Here is a 20,521-nt window from a genome sequence, read left to right as displayed (position 1 = left end):
AAATAAATTCTACATCAATCAGTATCTCTACCTTCGATAATCTCCAACTTGATCTTGGAAATAGCCGAGTTGCAATTACTTGACCTTTCCAATGTGTATCTTAGCTGGCCAAGCCTTTCCAATCGCCCAAAATTTATGTCTATGTACTGTGCTTATAAAATTATAGAACAGAACCCAACAAGAACAATGAGAGAGAGGGAGGATACTGACCAAGAACAGATCACAGCCCTCTAAAGGAGACAGATGGGCCAGTAGAAATCTTAATCGTTATGAAAGAATATTTTCAAAAATTCCTGCTTCATCAATCACTTGTTATTCATTACAACCATCTCTTCCTACTGCTCGATTCTCTCTATAAATAGGCCTGCTACCAGCTCAATTTTCCTCCAGGTAACTCGTTCTTTGTGACTAGAACTGAAAACACACACATACCCAACTTCATTTTCTTCTGCATTAATGGAAGAAGCTCTCAGGCGTCTCAGTGGTCTCACTCACTCATCGGAATCGGACACAATAGAGAAGAAAGTCAGTAATAGAAAATGCATTAATGGAAGTGTTGCAGGTTCCAGTGGTGGTGGGAACATGAAATACAGGGGAGTTCGGCGCCGGCCATGGGGGAGATATGCAGCAGAGATAAGAGATCCACAGACCAAAGAGAGGCGATGGCTGGGCACCTTTGACACTGCAGAAGAAGCTGCTTATGCTTATGATTGTGCTGCTCGTTCCATGAGAGGCCAAAAGGCTCGCACCAATTTCGTTTACCCTGCTTCACCACCTCATCATCATCACCATCATCACCAGCTCTTTTCCTCTGCTTTTGATTTCCCAATCCCATCTCCACAGTCCACCAACAGCCTCAAGGAGCAACAAAACGTGGGTCTTCCTGAATGGGAACAAGGGTTCACCAGAACCAACTCCAATGTGACTCTCCATGACTTGCTTTCTTCTTCCAGTTCTGGTATAGCACCCCAAACCAAACCCTACTTTGGCATCTCTGCTGCTGCTGCTGATTCCTCTTCTCTAGCAGCAAATCCTCCAACCAATACTTCTACTTGTCCTAGCAACTTCTCCCACCAGTTGTCCTTCATGGGCTCTTCCTTGAATCAACCCCATGTAGCTTCCACTGATGAGTTCATGGATTTCTTTTCTTCAGAGTCTTCTAATTCAGGTTTACTGGAAGAGGTCGTTAATGGGTTTGTACCCAAACCTGGCTCTGGTCTCTCTAACATTGGTTGCTCACCTTCTGTTTATCAGAACTATGGAGTGTCTTTGGATGGTGCAATGGTGGATGACTTAGAGAAGCAGATTGAAAGTGACCATGTCAGTCTCTATTTGGAATGCCAAAATGCACTAGAAGGTTCTTATCCTGGTTCTCAGTTCTACAATGAGAAAGCACCTGAGAACAATCCACTCATGTCTGAAGAAATGCTGCAAAACTTAATGCAGAACCCAGAGCTTCTTCATATGTTTGCAGCAACGCTGCAAAAAACCTGATTGAGCTGATCAACAGTGCATGGGGAGGGTACTTTTGAAAAATATATGAAATGAAAGCTAAATCTGTCCTTTAGCTTTGAGTTTCTTCATTATCTTTTTAGTTTATGATTTCCCTTTTTCATAGATGTGTTTGTCTTGTTCTACAGCTCTAGTTGATTTGCAGCTCATTAGTTATTGCTTTCTAACTAAACCCACCTCCCCCCCCCCCAGCATATATCATATATGTACTTGCTTAGTTTGCTAATATGGTTGTTCATTGTGAGACTTGGGCTTCACCACTTGAATCTTGACTCCAATTTGGACTTTGGAGCAGCAGTGTTTAGTTTACTATTCTATCATAAACACCAACTCTAAACTAGACTGCAAGTTTGCAATTCCATACTCGGGGGGTGTTTCTCTCTCTTTCTTTTTCTCTCTCTGGCACACGTACAAACCCATATTAAATAGATAAGACTGAGTTGACATGGGGACGCTTTTCCCAGAATGGTATATTTTGCTTTTAGCCTTTCAAGTATGAAGAAGAATCAATAGGAAGAATAGAAGATTTGAGGACATCTTATCAGATCTGAGTGTGTTGGGTTGTTTTTTGTGTCAAGTGGTTCATCGAATCAAGTTTGAAAAAGGTGGTGGTGAAATTATAAAACGTTCCAAAAGTCTCCAATCATGCACCGGCAGCACCGCGCACAGCTACTTCTATAGTTCTATTTACATTCCTCTTCCTTGTAAATTTGATTTGTCCATCTGAAGCTTCTTTTTTCACTTGGAAAGATAAAAAAAGAAGAAAACTTAGCTGGTTGAAAGGTTTGAGGCACGCCACAAGTAGCCGTTTGGAGAATAATAAGACCTCCATCCACAATCATAAGGAAATACATGAGCAATGAACTGCTCACCCCCCCTTCCCCAGCACACAAAAAAAAACCCTAATTTCTAAACCATGAAAATTCTATTGCATTTGTGTGAAATTTCATTTATGTTATATTAGGTCATAATACAGCATAAGTCTCTAAATTCAAATTCAAATTCATCGCAATTAACTCTATCCTTGATTGATCTTAAAGACTTACTCTTTACATATATCAACTTGACGTTCAAATCTTTCACTGGTAAAGTCGAAAAAAAATTATGTTACTGAATTTCTTTAATAGTAACATTGGGTAACCTAACACTGTCATTCAACATATGAATTTAGTTCCCACCACCTTTGCTAGCTTGGGCTCATTTTGATTCACCTGAATTAGGCTTGGCCAGGCTGGGTTGGCCTTAATTGGTGTTAATTGGCCTTGACGGACCAAAAAATAATGAAAAATACATCCTTTCAAAATTTCAAGTTTTTTGAAACCTTAAACTAAGAGGCAACATCCAAATGTTTGCAAACCCAAGCCATTGAAACCAACATATCAATGTGACCAAAATACTACTCAGAAGAGGAATTACACATAGTAATATGTTCAAAACAAATTAAAAGCCTTGGTTCTAAATTAAACCAAAAAAAAAAAAAAATTCTGGAATTTTTAATTGGCGGCAGGAATCAGGAATGTATCGGATTTTGGCAGGCGCTGGCGATTTGCAGAATCTCTCTCATGTCCGCCGCCTTCATCATCTTCTTTTTCTTCTGCTTCACTTCACTTGTTCACTTAATTCTTATGTTCACATCATCATAAATGCTGCTGTCTCACTCTTACACCCAGAAAACGACTACGACAATCAGTTGCCAAGATCCGCCAGCTGGTGGCTAATTCCCGGTGATTCTGTCGCTGACTTTATCTCGCTAAGTTTACATAACCGGAACAATCTTCATATCCAAGTCGTTGTAGTATAGTGGTAAGTATTCCCGCCTGTCACGCGGGTGACCCGGGTTCGATCCCCGGCAACGGCGTTTTATTTACGAGTAATAATATAATTTTTTTTATTTATATTTATTATTTTTGTTTTTCCTGGCTCCCCGTTATAATTTATGAGACAACAGTGAGTGGTAGGTAATATTGCAAAGCCATAGACAAAGTTGGGGCCAAAAAATGCTGGGCAATTGCAAAGTCACAACAGTGAAATTTTGCAGGTCTCCAGCAGTATCTCAAAGGGAAAGGAATTTGATTAATTCTCCAAATGATTAGACCCTTGAAGAAGCAGTATAATGACTATCAAATTCAACTTTACGTTCTGTTACCTATAAGCATTTAAGAAAATACGATCGGCATAAGATACTATAAGTGTTTAGTTATCATACTTTGTAAGATTCTAAGCTTCTTACGATCAAATGTTAAAACAAAACTCACATTCTGTTTCTGCATTAGCTAATTTTAACTGAGAGAGAATGAAAGGTTAACACTAAAAATGAATTTTGCTTGCTGAAGACATTACCAACTATCAGTTCAGGGGGAACGTTTATAGTCAGTTGTCAAGTAATTAGGATGACTTGCAATTACCAAAGGCTACAAAGCACTGTTATCTTGGATACAGATCTCAGAAACTTCCTGAGATGCATAATCTACACTTTTCGAAATATACCTGGTGAATTTAGAATCTAAGAATCTAATTCATTAAGGAGCACCCCCCCCCCCCCCCTCCCTTTTTTTTTCTCTCAAAGATACAGGTTACAATCCTCACAAAAAGGAGACAGCATCATCTTCGTTGGGGGATCAGTAGCACTGATTGAAGCAGAAAAAAAGACCTTTCGACTTGTTCTCCATCTGGGCTTTTGGGGTTTCTCCCAAGTCATCCCGTACTGCCATCAACGAGCTTGTACCTGGAGACTCTGGTGGAAGAACAGCATTTTCAGAACTGAAAACGCGAGATGGAATCACAGGCTCCGGTGGTGAGATTTTTGAGAGATATCGGAGTAGCATCTGCACTATCTGACTGAAGTTTGGCCGGGCATTCGGGTCCTCCGTCCAACACGAAGTCAGGATTAGTGCCAAATCCTCAGGCAGGTCTTCTGCACTGGGCCTTGCATTCTGAAGACAGCAGACTAAAACATTAATCACAGCTTTGCAGAAGTTGTAACAGCAAGTTAAAAGCCCTTAAACATGCATTAAATCAGTCGCTGGCCTACCTACACTGAAAAATTGACTTAATCAATGATCTCAGCATTCTAAGGAAGTTCATTCAATGATTGGGATCATCCGCTTATACAAACATTTTGGTACCATATCCTACTAAGAACTACTTAACTGATGATCCTAATCCCCAATTCATGTAGCTTGGTCTTCAGTTGAGCATTTCTCTAAAAACAGGAAGCATATAACAAATCAGAAGGAGATGCTTACTTTAAAGGCAGCTGCATAAGCAGCCTGCAGGTTTGACATGCCTTCAAATGGCAGCCGGTTGTGTAAGAGTTCCCACAAGACAATTGCAAAGCTGTAGGCATCCACCTTGTGATTATAATGTTTCTTCTCACCATGCCTCAGTGTGACCGTACTGTACAACTGCCAGGAATGAGCAGGATTGTTTATTGACCGAGAAAAGAAAGAAAGTCTAGTTCAAGTCAATGTTTACCTCTGGTGCCATCCAACGGTATGTTCCAGTTTCTGCAGTCATCATCTCTGTCAGCGACTCCTCTCTTGCTAAACCGAAGTCCACAAGTTTTACTGTTTTGTGGTCCGCAGTTAATATCAAGTTTTCTGTGGAAAAACCACTCAACAAGAATTAGTAGCCCATTCAAATGGCTCAGACATGCAACTAAAATTGGGCATAGAATCCAAACACATTTTTAAATGCTATCATCAATTTAGGATTTCAACAATTAATTCAATCGATCTGACAACACTAGCTTGCACTCAGGCAGGGATATACACATTAATTTGTTAATAAAAGATAGAAGGCAATACTCTACTACATTCCTTAGGAATCCTTGTAGGCACCACACAGTTACCCTCGTACACAGGCATGGATATACCCTTGCCATGAATTAGGTCCACCAAGAAATAACAAATATGTCAAATGTCAAACGTATTGCTTCCTCTCGAATTAAAGCGAACACACACACACACACGAATTACGTCCACCCAGAAATAACAAATATGTCAATGTCAAACATATTGCTTCCACACGAATCAGAGCACACATGCCCACGCACACACGCACAGAGACACAGTAGATGCAATTAGGAATCAGTTTTGGAGAGCATTAATAATTAAACCTTTCCTGCCTAAAATCTAGATCATTGAAGATGACACTAACTGCAAAAATAGAGGAAACTGACACCTCTGCAGATTCTCCTGAGTTCTCTGTGTAGCATACATAGTAGTAGAACAATCGCTATGCACATGTCTGTTCACTAGATTGGTAACTATTTCATGCATTTAGCACTTCTGTGCTACCAGCCTATCAAAAAGGATATTGACACTAGATGCAGCAGCATTTCTGTAGACTGACCCAAAACCCACCCAAAAGCCTAGAGAGTGATGAATCAGGTCTAAACTTAGTTCTGTTCTACTGGGAAATTTAGAGGTTTTATTTATTTTTATCTCTATAGGAAGTACAATAAGATATGAGATTGATTTCCTGAGTTGAGACAGTTACCTAGTTTACCAAAGTTGCTACTTTATGATCTTTATAGGAGTCTCTGTTCTCATTAGTATGATATCATGGGCACTATTAGATGAAAGAATTGAAACCCATAGTGCTGTTACCATGGCTCAGGGCATTGACATGTCATCTTTCTTTCTTCTTGTATACCCACCATCAAACCAGTCCACCTTCCCTCAGGTCTGTTTACTACCTTGCATGCCCATACAAATTTCTTTGAATTTCCTCATATACTTCCTGCATTTGCATCCTTCTGTTTCAATTATTCAGCAATAATGTTATCATGCTTTGTCATCATTGTCTGATAACAAGAGTATCATTTTATGGACTCAAATCTCCATCACCCTACTCCATTCTTCCATATACCTTGGGCATACGCTCTTGCATTGTTGGCAGTCCAACCCCTAGTATTCTATCCCATTAACCTTTCCTCCAGTAAGTTGGAAACCGAGTTCAGTATGTTTTTTCAGTTCACCAGATTTGAGTTTCAGCCACCAGAAATTATTTTTCTGCTAGTTATTCGGGAGTTGATCAATTGGAATTAGCAGAATTCTAAGTTGTGGTCCATCACCTAAAATCTGAAGTTGACTAGTAGTCACAAGACACAAATGAGATTTATCTTTCAAACCAGGCTAACATCTACCTTTAGTACTATAGGAGTCCTTAGGAAATGGTAATCAGGGTTTGAAGCTTCCCATTAAGTCCCAAACGTTTGTTATTTACACAAGGCTCTCCTCCCAAAAATTCCTTCTTTTTGAGCCCCTCCTATCATGTTCCATATTCAAATTTCTCCTTCAAGTTGAATACCAATTCCATCCTTGGTTTTATCTGTCCCTTCTGAAAAAGATCCATATCTACAGTGGTTTTATTATTATTATTTTTTTGGGTTGAGAACTTCAGCATATCTACAGCTTTATTACGAAATTCATTACCAGGGTCGTCTAGTATACTTCTGGACCGACAGCATCACAGCAATCCCAAACAAGGTTCTATACCTAGGATTCCATTAGAAACAATACTCATGCATAATCCTCACATGGCAATCCTGTCCTAGTGGGAAGCCCCAATAAAATTTAATGTACCATACTTAATCCAGTCCAGCAGTTACATGGGGATTTCAATTCACTTCAATAGGAGAATGAAAATGATAAATTGATAATACCTTTAATCAGTTGCAAGTTAACAGTAGCTTGAAGTCTAACCTACCCTTTCCATGAGAAGGTTCTTCACAGAAAAGCTTTCTCCCTTTAAAAGTCTGGCACATCATAAATCCTTATAGATAAGGAATCATCAAATAAAAAAGGTTACTTCATATAAACTTTAGACTTAGATACACTCAAACATTTAATATAGTTAGTTCACAATGTCAAGCCAAATATATGCCATGGTCCTTCAAACCCAACCCAGGGCACAGCATCTGTGTGTAGTAAATGATTAATTCAGTTCCTAAACACAATTTATGTCTAAAGAACTGACAGGTTTTCAACAATTGAAATTTTTTTTTGAACTCTAAATTGTATATATGGGGGAGGAGGATAACTTATATATAGGGGCGAAGCCCCAGCTTATGAGGTGTGGGTCTTTGCCAGCTGAGCCAATCTCTTGGGGTTAACAATGGAAATTTTTATAATACACCGACCACAGGAGTAAAGGTGTGATAAAGGCCTGCTAATGAGAACCCAGACATGCAGCACATCATACCAAAACCATGATTTTCAACCAAAAAGAAGTCATATAACTGAGCTTAGCTCTCAATCTGTTCTGGTGATTAGGTCCTTGGTTGAAAGGTTTGAACAGTCAACAAAACCTCTCAAATCATTTGAAACCACCTAGACAAAACAGGCCAACAGAATTTTCTATATGGGATATGCAAACTCATCTAGGGCACTCCACCCACTTGGGTGAACAGATCAACAGGTCCATAGCAACCTTTAGCAACAAATCCTATATGGGATATGCAACTCAACTTAGGGCACTCCCCCACTTGGTAGAACAGATCACCAGGTCCATAGCAACCTGTAGCACTTAGGATTTGCATCAGAACACTAGCATGGATGAAGTACAAATCTATGACAGTGAGGATCTGAATTTGATCAGAACTGTAGCTCTTCATGGCAAGCCTTACTCTTATACTGAACCCAGCACATCCATGGTGCATGATCATCCGGGCCTCTTATTAGAAAATTTCATCTTTCACTCAATATACTCTCCATTTATCTGCTTCAGCCACTTCCATGCATCCCAACAGTAAAAGGACCTCCCTTAATTCCAGTGACCAAGTCAAATGATGGAAGAATCTTGTCAACTGAATTCCCATGAAGCTTCAACTAAACCAGATATTAATCCACGAGACCAAAAGAACACAAACCTTTAAATTTTTTCCTACTCAAGGCTGGCTCATGCGGCAACAGTGAAATAGTAGTCACATCAAGCAAAAAGCCTCTGCACTGAGAAAATTAATTACTATGTACTGCAAGGTTCCCCCATTGTGACTAAGAGGTCATAGCTTGGAGCCTGAAAAGAGCCTTGCAATGAAAGCTGAGGTATGGATGCATTATGACCCTCCAGACCCTGCAGTGGCAGGAAACTCATACATTGGGTACCTTTTATCAAACTGTTAACTGAGATGCAAACAAAATTTTGTAACCCTGGAAGCCAGCCATTGGATAGAGGCAGCTAAATGATGCAAACATCTTGTACATAAATACAACAATCAATTTCGAAACTTTCACCTAGACAACCGACACATAAGAAAACTCTGGATGTGTCTTTAGTTGCTAACAACACAAGTGCATACTTCAATCAAACTCGATGGCTCCGTACCTTGCATTGGAACTTCACAGAAACTCAGGACGTTGACTGGAGTATCCATATAATTACAGAGTTGAATTCTCAACAGTGGGTAACAAGCAAAGATTTCCAAATACTTAAAATTTTACTTAACCACTATGGCAGCAGTACTTGACATTCAGGACATGGATACATATCTGATATGGCTCAACAAAACCATGGTTTGACATCTCACGAGATCTTACCAAGGTCTCTGGCCGAGATATCAGTTTTGTGATACCTCAAGGCCAAACCTACAGCAAAATCTGGGAAGTTGTAAATCCCAGCCGAGATCTTGGTCCAACAGGTCTTGTTAATACGACATCTCGTCAAGCCAAGACAAGATGACTATCTCCCCTCTCAACTCGACCTCTGGCCACCTTGCGGGTTTTCATCTTTTGGCCAGATTTCTCTCCGGAAACATGCTGGAATCTCCTCTTCAATACTCCATTTAACTCATCTACAACAACTAATCAACAAGGATCTAGTGATTTTGAAGCCAATCTTCAAACAAGGCGAGTGTTCCCCCCAAATTTCATTTTTTCCCCCAAAAACTATGTTCTACGCTAGGTGTTTCGCTTTGGATTACATGCAAAATGTCATTTTACATAATCAAAAGTGTCATTTTAAACTCAAATACCCTTTTTAATTTATTGTTCATTGATTTAATGATTTTACTCTTGCACTCTCGTGGTATTAGTACACCAGTGTGGTTATGTGGAATCGTGAACAACTGAACATGTTTGATGTATTATTTGACTTTAAACCTTTATGCTTTCATTTATATCAAGTAATGCTTGTGTATCTCATGTTTTATAAGTTTACTTATTCATTCCTTCAGCATATTGGTTTCAAAGTTACGGTCAAGTTAAAACTCATGCATACGCTTGTTTTCTCACAAATCTAAGACCACCACTGTGTTTAGAAGAAGACTTAGAATATGCTAAAATACCCGGTTCCCACCAAAATGAGCCCTAAAACTGGACCAAGATGGGCCCTCGAGTTCACTTGAGTTGAGCCTTGAAAAAATACCAAATCTTGGCCGAGATCTCACAAGATCTCAGTTTTTTGGTTAGTTGAGATCTGGGTCAAGACCAAGATCTCACAAATCTTGGTTTTTTTGCTGGCCAAGATCTAGGTCGAGACTGAGATCTCAAACCATGAACAAAACTCAATTACTGACTATAATCTATTTTTTGTAAGGGAATATAGATAAGTTATCAAATAAGCACTTCAATATTTACTTAAAAGCTTTTCAAAAAAAAAAAAAAAAATTCAATAGCCAATGCACCTAGCATGTAGACAAGAAGAAAGAAAACTCAACTACCCATTGTAATCTATTTTATGAAGCAAAGCATATGTACAAAGTCATCAATTAGGCATTTTTAAGATTTATTTAAAAGGCTTCCTCAAGAAAAAATTGAAGGAAAAAAAAAAAAAAGAGCACTACAAAATCAATAGACAAGGACACCCTGGCACGTAGGCACCAATGAACAAACCAAATTCGCATGATTGTTTAACTCCACATGACAAAGGCCATGGGGGAAAAAAAACTTACGTTAGTTAACCAAATCAGATTGCTCCTAACTATCAACAATTGGAAACAATAGCAGAAGGAAAGAATTGCGTTTCAATTTTGAAAATTAGACCAACAACAACCTTTAAAGGAAGGTTAGCTTCTTTACTAAAGGAAATTAGCTACAAGAGAGCTATTTTGAAGACTCCAGCTGTCAGCTATCTCTTCTGATCTGAAACCCCCATTTTGACGGTTGGAAGAATGAGGTTTATTACACTGCATGGGCCTCTATCTGTGGGCCCATATAGTTATGAAGTCAGTCTCAGTGGTAAATTCATTCTCTAAGTTCTACAGGGAGGAGTTTTGATATCTCAAAGATATATTGTGAGATCAACTGGGGATTCTGAACCTAATTAATCTCCTCTTTTCTCCCTTAATATTACTTCTTTTTCTCTCTATCTCTGTTCAATAATCTGTTTTGCAGTTACAATCGGAATAGATGAGATCTCTTAACCCTTAACAAAACTTAACAACAAACATTTTCTCCTGAGCAAAATTATTGACAAGCATATTCAATAAATCAGGAAAAACGATTAAAAATTGTTGGTTGGGAGCAGATTCGTGAAAACTGAGAATGCCAATGTACTTCAGTTGAAGTTCAAAGGGTCTCCTCCAACCAACCATGATCATTTATCTCACAGTCATCATATATGTGTATTCTTTCTTGTGTTTCCAATTTTTTCAGTGGAATCAAGTTAAATCAATATCTGCTACTCAAACAAAAGAAGTAACCAAGGTCCACTACAGTTTGTTTAAACTTTAAACACATGTAACTGCGGATGGAGAATGCCAACTAATCACTGTAGCACGGGTAGACCCTATAAATCATTATACTGTGAAGAGCTTGTGAGTAAAAGAATTTCTCTTCCTCTTGTGTCTCGTCTGAGACAAAGAGTCTAATATATATTAAGAAAACAAGAAAAGGTTACAGATAATAATATTGAGATCAGCTGGAGATAGAAACAAAACTATCCTATACTTCACAGGAGAAGATCCTGTGTAACCTATGAGATACCATTAACATATTATAACAAGATACCAGTAGCAATGAAAACTTACCAGGCTTAAGATCGCGGTGGATGATTCCATGTAAGTGCAAGCACTCCATTGCCCGAGCAATATCAAGTGCAAAACCAACTGCCACATGTGTATCCAAGCACCTAGGCCGCATATTCAGCAAGTATTTACGCAACGAACCTCCCAGCAAAAGCTCAGTTACGACCACCATAACAGGCTCCTTGCAAGCCCCAATAAACTGTTGATAACAATTAGCACTGTCAATGCCAGCTGGTTTGAAGGTCCCAGTTTCAAGAATTAAAATTTATAAGACACAAAAATTACACTAGCAAGGGAACAAACTACTGTAGAGTAACTACAAAAAAATGCTGATATCCATTTGACAAAGGAGTTAAAAACCACCTTAACTAAGTTTTTGTGCTGAACTTTGGACAACATAGCAACCTCTCTTGCAAACCGACCTTCCCTCTTAGCAATCTCCTCAGGGGTCTCCCCTCTGTGGACAATTTTAATAGCAACATTCTGGTTCTTATACCTGCATAGGAAGAAAAAGTTAATAAGCAAACTGTAATACAAATAAAAACAAAATTAAGCAAGTCAATTGTGATAATAAGAAACGCCTCAAATATAAATTTCGCCTGAAATGATTAATCAATAAAAGAAAGCAAAATTTTGATCATATTGATGCCCAACCATGTGAAGTAACTCAAAAACCATAAGAGTGAAGCAATCGGAGGATCAGGAAAGGATTTCAGAGATTAAAGGATGCCTAGCAGAAAACCTGGGGAGATTCTAGTTGAAGAGACCGCAACTTTTCCTACTCCAAGCAAATTCCCACAATGGAATTCCTGATCTGAACAAGTATGATTTCCAAATGCTCAAACAAAACTAAAGCAGGATTTTCAAGATTAACAAAGCTGATGTCAATCAAAATAAAAATAACAGAAGAAAACGACACCGGGTTACTCCGGAAAGATTTGAACAAAACAAAAGATCAACTTGTGAAGTTAAGACGAGCTCACTAACGCCAGTAGAAGATCACAATTTACAGAAGAAGCGAAGAACCATTTCTGACTTACTTTCCTTCGTATACTTTGGCATGGGCTCCCTCTCCAATTCTCGGTCCAACGAAAAGATGTTTAGGATCGATCAGCCACTTAGCATCCAAACGAAACTCGTCGACTGAGTAGAAGGCATTACTAGATTCCATCTTACTAAAATTGTAAAGGATCTGCCGTCAATCTAGCAACGAACCCTTGTACCCATCACCCATTTATAGTAAACGAAGACCTATTTACTCAGATAAGCTGAAGTTGAAGTGAAGCAGAGAACAACTATAAATACATAATCTTCACTCCTCGCATGGTCGCTTTTCCAATACAAAACTGACTCTCAACTCTCAAGAAGCAGGAATGGAGATCCAAAATAATCAACTAACTCGAAACCCAAGACCCCACCATTCCGGGGAAAACGAGGAGAACAAATCCGAAACCCAACAAGCTCTCAGAAGCAGAGGGATGAAGCTTTCATTGGGAACGGGACAGAACAAAATTCCCTGGAATGCAACAGATTACAAGAAGAAGAGAAAGCGAAAGTAGGAGAACTAATCAAGAAAACTTTAACTTAACAAACACCGAAAACCTTCACCAAATCTCAACTATAGTCTATAACTCTATATCCAGGATCTGTAAGTCTGTTGGGTAGAGTGGATCCAAGTTGTTATTTTATTCTTATGTTTCCATCTGCAGACAAAGTCATTGAAAGCACAGGTTTTTGTCAATAAGTGTAGAATAAACAATATTTCTTCCTTCCAAGAAAGAAACGAAAGGGATAAAGGAAGCAATAGAGGAAGACTTTCGATACCATTTCAGAAATTACTTACAAGAGAAACTAAACACTCTGAGAACCCAAAAAAATAAAACTATTCCAGTGCACATGCAAACTGAACCCTCAAAATCTGGGGGTCAACAACCCACTTCCACAGAAATCCAAATCCAAATCCCTTCACGGATTCTCTCACACACTACACTCACCTTCTCCTTCTCCTTCTCCTTCTTCACTCTCTCTGCAAATATTTCTCTCTCTCTCTCTCTACTTCTCACTCCTTGCCATCCAAGGGCTGATGAAGAGAAAGGTGGGACCCACTGGGTATATGTTATTAGTTTTGCATTATCGGAGTGGGACCAGAAGAAGCCGTCGGATGATTGAGTTCTCTATACTTGTCTTGTACGGTAGTACCCCTAGTGTGATGTGAATCTGTGATCAATGATCAGGCGGTGATAATAAGATAACTATTTTGGGTTAACGTATAAGAAAATATATAATATCATGATTGCAGGTTAGGGTGATTATAGAAATGCTAAAAGCCAAAAACTTTATATCCTGATATTTTTGTGTTCTTGCTTGGTGAGCCCATACTTTGATTCTAGCTAGTGGGCTCCATGTCATTTTCTGCTTCCCACGTGACTCATGTTTTTCAGATCAAGTGGTACACGTGGAAAGGAGGGTTTAGATCTTCAAGGTCTCTAGAAGGATTCAGACTTCACCCCAATAATACATATATGGCAATTAATAAGATTATATGACAAATGTATATTTTCAATAAATCGACTCAATAACTCCTGTAAAGCAATAATCCATTATGTGTATAATATATATATTTTAATACAATTAATTTGGATAAATACAGGAGTAAAAATAGATGGAATTTTGTCCTTTTACAAATCAATAGTAAATTGATCTTTTTCAATTAATTCAGAATTTGAAAAAGAAAGAGAGTCATCTCTTTCAAGTCTAATTTATCACTCACATTGTTCAATCTGTTGGGTTTTGCTATTCCAATACTATAGGAATTTCTGATTTAGGAAATAATATCAGTAAGTTAAAATGTGTTTAAAATACGTATTGTGTGATCAACGGGGGTTGGTCCAAGTGGTAAGCAGCTTGGTCCGCTTAAGTAAGATTCCAGTATCAAAACCTTGTGGATGCAAAAAATTCTCGCTGGGAGACTTACCCACCACAGCCATGTGTGTGATCCGGATCGAACACGGATTAGTCAGGGCAAAGCCTTGGAAACCAGGGTTGGCAACAAAAAAAAAAACATTACGTATTGTATTATTGTTCTGTGCTATTTAGAGGTCAATATTGATTTTCATGTTTGAATCATTTCTAATTTATCTTGACATCCTAAAAGAAGTATCTATGATATAAAATGAAAATCCAAGACACTATATAAATAGTTTATGAAAGAGAAAGTAAATTACTTCCGACAAATACGATTATTAATGATAAGCAAGTTATGGGTTTTGGGAGTCATCACTTGTTAGCGAAGGAAAAATAGAATAAGGGAAAAAGAAAACAATGGGAATAAGTTGTATTTTGAGTTTTTATTTTCTATTATTTTTTTCTAAAAAAATAAATTAGTACACCATGGCAATTAATAATGAAATCAATACAGCTACATTTAAAAGTTGGGTACGATATTAAATATATGTTTCATATACAAAAAAATTAAGTTTTAATACGTATATTAATACAACAATTAATATGCGTATTTACTAAATATGCTTATAAGTACCTCCACGGCTCCACTACATTCTTGTAATTATTTAAATGTACAATGGGACTTTGCCCTTGATGATGAAGATATTTGACTTTGACTTCCTCTTGATTTTATCTTTAAGATAAAATGAATAATATAATTCACAAGGATCTATGAAAAAACAAAATTGGTGTTTGGGTTTTACCTACCATAATGAAAGCTTTACCAGTGCGTCAAGAGTTGTAGTGGACCCGTGATTTTAGCTTGTCCAACATTGAAGTGAAAACCGACAATCAGGCTCTTTTCTACATATTGCAGCACAATCCACCAAAAGCACCATAGAAGCTATTCACCATCATTATTGGACATCACAAACCTTAAGCACTCATTTGATTCTATCACTTTTCGATACATTTATCGAGAAACTAATATGTTAGCTGATGTTTTAGCAAAGGAAAGTCCCTTACACAAGAAGCATTCCTAACTACCTCCTTCCCATCCCCCCTAATATACGCTGGTCTTTAACGTTTGATCTATTATGATTAAGTTGTAATAGGGGATTCTCCCGTAATTAATAAATGCTGCTTTTACCCAAGAAAAAAAAAACTACTAATTTAAGATTTTTTTTTTTTTTTTTATCTAAGGTTCATCTGGGCCAGCTTTGTGCTTACCAGAATTTACTTCTCAGGAGAGCTTTATTGGTCTCTGACCCCATCGTCCTCTCTTTCTGTGGAAGTTGTAATTGTTGCAATTAGATTTTTGTTGGGCTAAAGAAAGAAGTCTTTCCTTTTCGTTTCAGCACATAAATGCTTTATTTGTTGGCAGCAATGTCGGTTGGTTGGTCTAGTGGGTCACACTAATTGACTCTGAAATCCTCCAAGGTTAGTCACATTAATTTCAATCAAGTCGGTGTATTAACCATCAATTCACCTAATTCTTGTGAATGAAAGATGCATTAAAAAATTAAAAAAATAAAAGGAAAGAGAAGACCACCAATTTATATTAGAATCAGGTTTGATCAGTCCCAATTTCACTGATTTGATCAACAACCTGGAGCAAGAAAAGTCCACAGAACCAGAGTCACCGACGCTTGTACAGACAGGGCTTCAGTTCAGGCCATTCGATTTCCTTCCCTTGACATGGTTTCTCCTGCAGAAAATGATAGAAAAGAAAATTCAATTTAATGAATTACTGACTGCATATACCCTTCCATAATGGGTAAACCTGAAATTATTTTCATTCAAAGATTCAAGCAGATGAAGCTACTGAACCTTTTTCTTGAAGAAAAACAAAACAAACATCTTATTTGAGAAATCCTGCATATGACATGATTCAGTCAGTACAACAAAAAAATATATCCACTTCTGTTTTGTACTACTTTATCTTTTCTTATTTTCTACATCGTACAGGAGCCTGAGTTACCTTAGAAGTTAGATTAAACCCAAGTTCACAGATTGCCTTCGAAAAACTATTTGGATCAGCTCCTCCAGTATTTGGATCAAGCCTGCTTTTCACTTCTGCTATCAAGAGCCAGCCACTGCACGGTGTTGAAAATCAGTTCAGTACCAATAAAAGGTGTAACCGGAACAGTGTCTAGCAGGAATTATTCTTATGCAAACCATGGCTTAAGAACTCTATGTGCTTCCTGTAGGTAACTTGGGAAATTAGTCCCCATGAGTGAGAGACAGAAAACAGCAACATCCACCGAGGACGAACCAAGGGGAACCTGCAAGGTAATATGTACAACTTCATGTTAGTGGAAAATCTAAACAAACATAATAGCTATTCATGTCTTCATGATTGGACAGTGCCTCCAGTCAATGGTATATTGAGAAATATGTTGTCCAAATGGAATTAAATATAATACTAATGACATTGACTCCGATCAACCCATACACTTCATTGTTCAAAATATGCTGTATGCTTTGATATATATAAAATCTTCTATTTCTTGTAAAATCTAGAGAGAAAAAGAGATTGAAGAACAAGCATAAATCAGAAAACAGGAATCTCCTACACTAACAGAGAAAACTGAGAAATAACAACCAAGAGGGCTTGAACAAAAGGCTATCCCCAGTACAGAAGCATTAATTATATTATTCTCAAACTTTACGAGTAAGAATATGGCTACCACATCATAACACTTAGGAGGCTCAACCAAATTTTTTTGCCTGGCAAACTATTAGAATTCCAGCTATAATGAAAAATAATGTTGTTCCAATCAATCTATCAAATGAGAATCCATCTGGACTGACCTTGTGGCTGTCCACTTCCTCACACCACTTGAACTGTATGTTCACAAGGTGTTGGACTTTTCCCTATTAATATACCTATCAAAAGTTCAAACCCTTTTTAACTCAAACCAAGGCCAAAGAGGTGGCCTTATAGTCACCCAGTGAAATTCTGCTGTATTGAATCCAGCATGATTCTAAGTAACACAGCCAACATGCGACCGTTGTAGTGCGGCAAAGTTTAGTCTAACAAAGTTCCCAAGTCACTTAAATTGATTTGCTACGTGACTCAACAAAAATCATTAAATAGTGTGTTCCCTTCTTAATTTCTTTGTATTTTGCCAGGAAACATGGTTGGTTTAAAGCCATTTAACAAGATTAATCACATTCCACCATTAACTGTCTCATTGTTTCCTACAACCTGCTCCAATTCTTTGAGCAACACAGTCTTCAGTTTCTCCAAGTGGATGATTGAACCAAGATAAAGAGAATTGCACCTCTGGGTTATCCTACATCATCAATCTAAATCATTCCCTCATTTCCCCTCCTAGTTATCCAAATTGCTTTCTGGCCATCTTGCTTAGCTCCAGTTTGTTTTAAAACTCAGCATTCTAAAACACTATGAATGGTTCTAACCTAAATAATCAGATAGTCAGTAGTGGTGACAGCACGGAGAATGAAAATCATCAGAGCCTAAAATTTTTTCAAAAGATCTAAAACCTACAGGTCTAGGGCACCGTAAAATCATGTAGCTGTAAATGTGTCTCAATAATGTCCTTTCTCACTTGCAAATTATGAAGGGTGGTACAGGAAACTATAAAATTACAAAAAGAGAAAGAATAGAAGGTGGTTTCAAACAGTTATAAAATGCACCCATCCATACTAGTGAAGGCCTTGTAGGTTATGACATGGCCATGGGAATTAAAGAACTAAAAGTTGCCATCTTTGGCATTTTCAATCAGAATGAGGTGAATACACAATATGACAATAGTAGGGTGAAAAATAAAATTCAAAAAAGAGAAGTCAATGAAAACCAAGTAATGGTAGACAAAAATAAAGGAGTAAGAAGGATAAAGAAGATAGGGGGAAAAGGGAAACCTGAGAAGAATCAGACACAGCAAGATGGAGAAGTAGACTGATAAGAAGAAGAGAAGAGAGGAGAGGAGAGAGAAGGAGAGAGAAGGAGAGCGAGAGAGAGCTGCAAGCCAACGAAGCTCAAGCTTTACAGCATGTTGACAACTATGACTATTAGATGTTCCCTTTTCTTTCAGGGAAGTGGCGAATTTGCCCATACAGCTAGTACATAATCATCAATGGATCACATGTTTTATAAACAAAAAGAAATAGTCTATAGAACGTTTAACTGTCACTATTAAACAATAGCCCCCAACAAAGTCCTTGGTCAACAATTAAACAAACATACGTATCTAGGGGTAGTCAAGAGTCAGAGATGTGAGTATTAACATGAGAGTCTATTGAATATTGATAATCTAAGTAAACATAGAACTGGATGCTATTCCAAGTCAAAACACATACATTTGACATGTCACAGGCAATTACTGAAGGATCACTTGAGACGAGATCAAAAGAGAAAACTTTATTCTTCACATTTTTGGCAAGGCGTGCATCCCCTAGAGTATCACAGAGTCAGCCAACATAACCAAAAGATTGGAAAAAGAAAAAGGGGGGCAGCAGGGAAGAAGCAAGAGTGTCATAAAGTCCTCACCACAGCCAAAATCTGCCACCTTCAAAGAGGGACTCTGGTTCTTAATCCATTCGGTGATTATATTAACTGGCAGCTCTGGCCAATGTGACATTTGTTCTTGATATCCTGCATGATACTGATCAGAAAAGAAAACTTCATACAAGTAATCCAATTTCTTAGTAATGAAAATGAAGATTATTGAAGGGTTCACATTTCAAACATCAGTCTAATATGAAGATAAAATCAAACACTACTGAGAATCAACTAAAACTGCCAACCCCTTTTTATCAAGTGAAACTGAAAAAAGAGAGCATTGTGCCATGAACTGGCAGGTGACATAGGCAGAGAAAGGCAAGAAAGGTAATGACCTGGGATTAAGATACAAAGGCATCAAGAGTAGATCAGTGATTTCAAAACTGCAGGCCTTTGGACATCAGTATGATTCTGGATTGGAAAAATAAATTCTTGCAGCATATCATGATTCCCATACTCAAAGCCACAGAAATCAACCTTCAACATTAGATAAGAGTCGAAAGAATGCACACTATATAGACTATATTTATTGATTTTACTATTAAGTCTTTGGCATGGAGAGTTCGGAGGTCTTTCTAGCGGTGGAGAGAGAATGTGATTCAGATGTGGAGTATGTCTTCGAATTCTCCATAGTTCACATCTACTGCTTACATAAAGATGCATGCTTTGAACATCAACAGTAGTTTATTTTTCATCAAATTCAAGCATAAGCATCAAATTTCAAGAAAACTGAATATGGAAAACAAGAAAATCATAACGACGAAGACGGACGGAATTGAACAACAACCATACCATTTCAAAGAGTGACGGGTCTTCCTTGAAGAAGTTGAAAGCCTCGCCTCCGCTGAAAAGGGAAGACATACACAATCAGTAATTTGGAAGAAAAAAACAACCAATTTAAAGAGGGCAAGGAGACTAGAACAATCAATGCAAGCGTAGAACAGAAGGATGAGAAATAGTGCGTGAGTATTAAGTACCTGCAAGTATACAATTTCTCATTTAACATCCTGAAATGGCCTCCAGACAACCTAGCTCGCATCTATATAATAACAACACCAACCTCTCGCATTAGTTTAGTTCAGTGACTAGAACAAACATGAAAATAGAAGTAAAACAGAGATACAGACCTTGTGAAGAAAATTGGATTTGGGGGCGGCGGAGATGGAGTTTTCAAGCGGATCAGTTTTGCAGCGCTTTGGTTGACGAGTATGAGTTTGGTTAGGGATGCAGGGATCCTTGAGGTCACTGTGCTTCGTCGTGGTGTTGGTGGTGTGGCTACAGCTACCACTGCTTTTCTCGGTACCTCGTTGCTTTCCTCTTCTCCGTTTGCGTTTTCCCTCCATCAATCTCAACGATAATTTTCAATCAATTGTCTTTCTGCCTGAACTAGCACAATTCAAGGATCCCCTGCAATCCCCAGTTCTTCAAAGGCATAAAACCCTGTATCGCAATCAGCAAGACTTGCAAAACCCTAAAATTGTGGCCAAGCTATCAGAAATCGGGAATTTTCACCCAGAACCAGAAAGGCATTCGAGAATCGGATCGGCGATTTTGACCAACGTACGAAATGT

The 20,521-nt window shown here is 38.1% G+C and overlaps 3 protein-coding genes and 2 non-coding genes across 5 annotated transcripts; 3 read left to right on the top strand and 2 right to left on the bottom strand.

Annotated features, from left to right (window-relative positions):
- Window positions 1-456: 456 nt before the first annotated feature.
- Window positions 457-1,494, top strand: LOC149007156 (ethylene-responsive transcription factor ESR2-like). The gene has a single exon (XM_089167024.1). It carries the CDS (start codon window positions 457-459, stop codon window positions 1,492-1,494), a length of 1,038 nt encoding a protein of 345 aa, XP_089023150.1.
- A 1,804-nt stretch (window positions 1,495-3,298) lies between these two features.
- On the top strand, window positions 3,299-3,370 carry TRNAD-GUC (transfer RNA aspartic acid (anticodon GUC)). Its single transcript has one exon. It is a non-coding gene; the product is annotated as a tRNA-Asp (tRNA).
- Window positions 3,371-3,699: 329 nt separating this feature from the next.
- On the bottom strand, window positions 3,700-13,512 carry LOC149007153 (serine/threonine-protein kinase STY13-like). Its single transcript, XM_089164757.1, has 6 exons — window positions 12,520-13,512; window positions 11,843-11,975; window positions 11,483-11,678; window positions 4,987-5,111; window positions 4,758-4,916; window positions 3,700-4,445 (listed from the first exon to the last, which is right to left on the bottom strand). Exons 1-6 carry the CDS (start codon window positions 12,648-12,650, stop codon window positions 4,131-4,133), a joined length of 1,059 nt encoding a protein of 352 aa, XP_089020883.1. The 5' UTR covers window positions 12,651-13,512; the 3' UTR covers window positions 3,700-4,130.
- LOC149007154 (small nucleolar RNA SNORD36) lies at window positions 8,297-8,373 on the top strand. Its single transcript, XR_016175418.1, has one exon. It is a non-coding gene; the product is annotated as a small nucleolar RNA SNORD36 (small nucleolar RNA).
- A 2,166-nt stretch (window positions 13,513-15,678) lies between the features above and the next one.
- LOC149007152 (S-adenosyl-L-methionine-dependent methyltransferases superfamily protein) lies at window positions 15,679-20,487 on the bottom strand. The gene is made up of 9 exons (XM_089164758.1): window positions 20,078-20,487; window positions 19,928-19,989; window positions 19,743-19,794; window positions 18,939-19,053; window positions 18,749-18,843; window positions 16,601-16,707; window positions 16,404-16,518; window positions 16,253-16,297; window positions 15,679-16,130 (listed from the first exon to the last, which is right to left on the bottom strand). Exons 1-9 carry the CDS (start codon window positions 20,291-20,293, stop codon window positions 16,062-16,064), a joined length of 876 nt encoding a protein of 291 aa, XP_089020884.1. The 5' UTR covers window positions 20,294-20,487; the 3' UTR covers window positions 15,679-16,061.
- Between the last annotated feature and the right edge of the window lie 34 nt (window positions 20,488-20,521).

Source organism: Hakea prostrata, chromosome 8 (assembly GCF_041222555.1).
Source record: "Hakea prostrata isolate BN-2017 chromosome 8, UWA_Hpros_2, whole genome shotgun sequence".
NCBI lineage: Eukaryota > Viridiplantae > Streptophyta > Magnoliopsida > Proteales > Proteaceae > Hakea > Hakea prostrata.
Note: the sequence above shows the minus strand (reverse complement) of the source record. Positions and strands in the feature narration are given on the sequence as shown.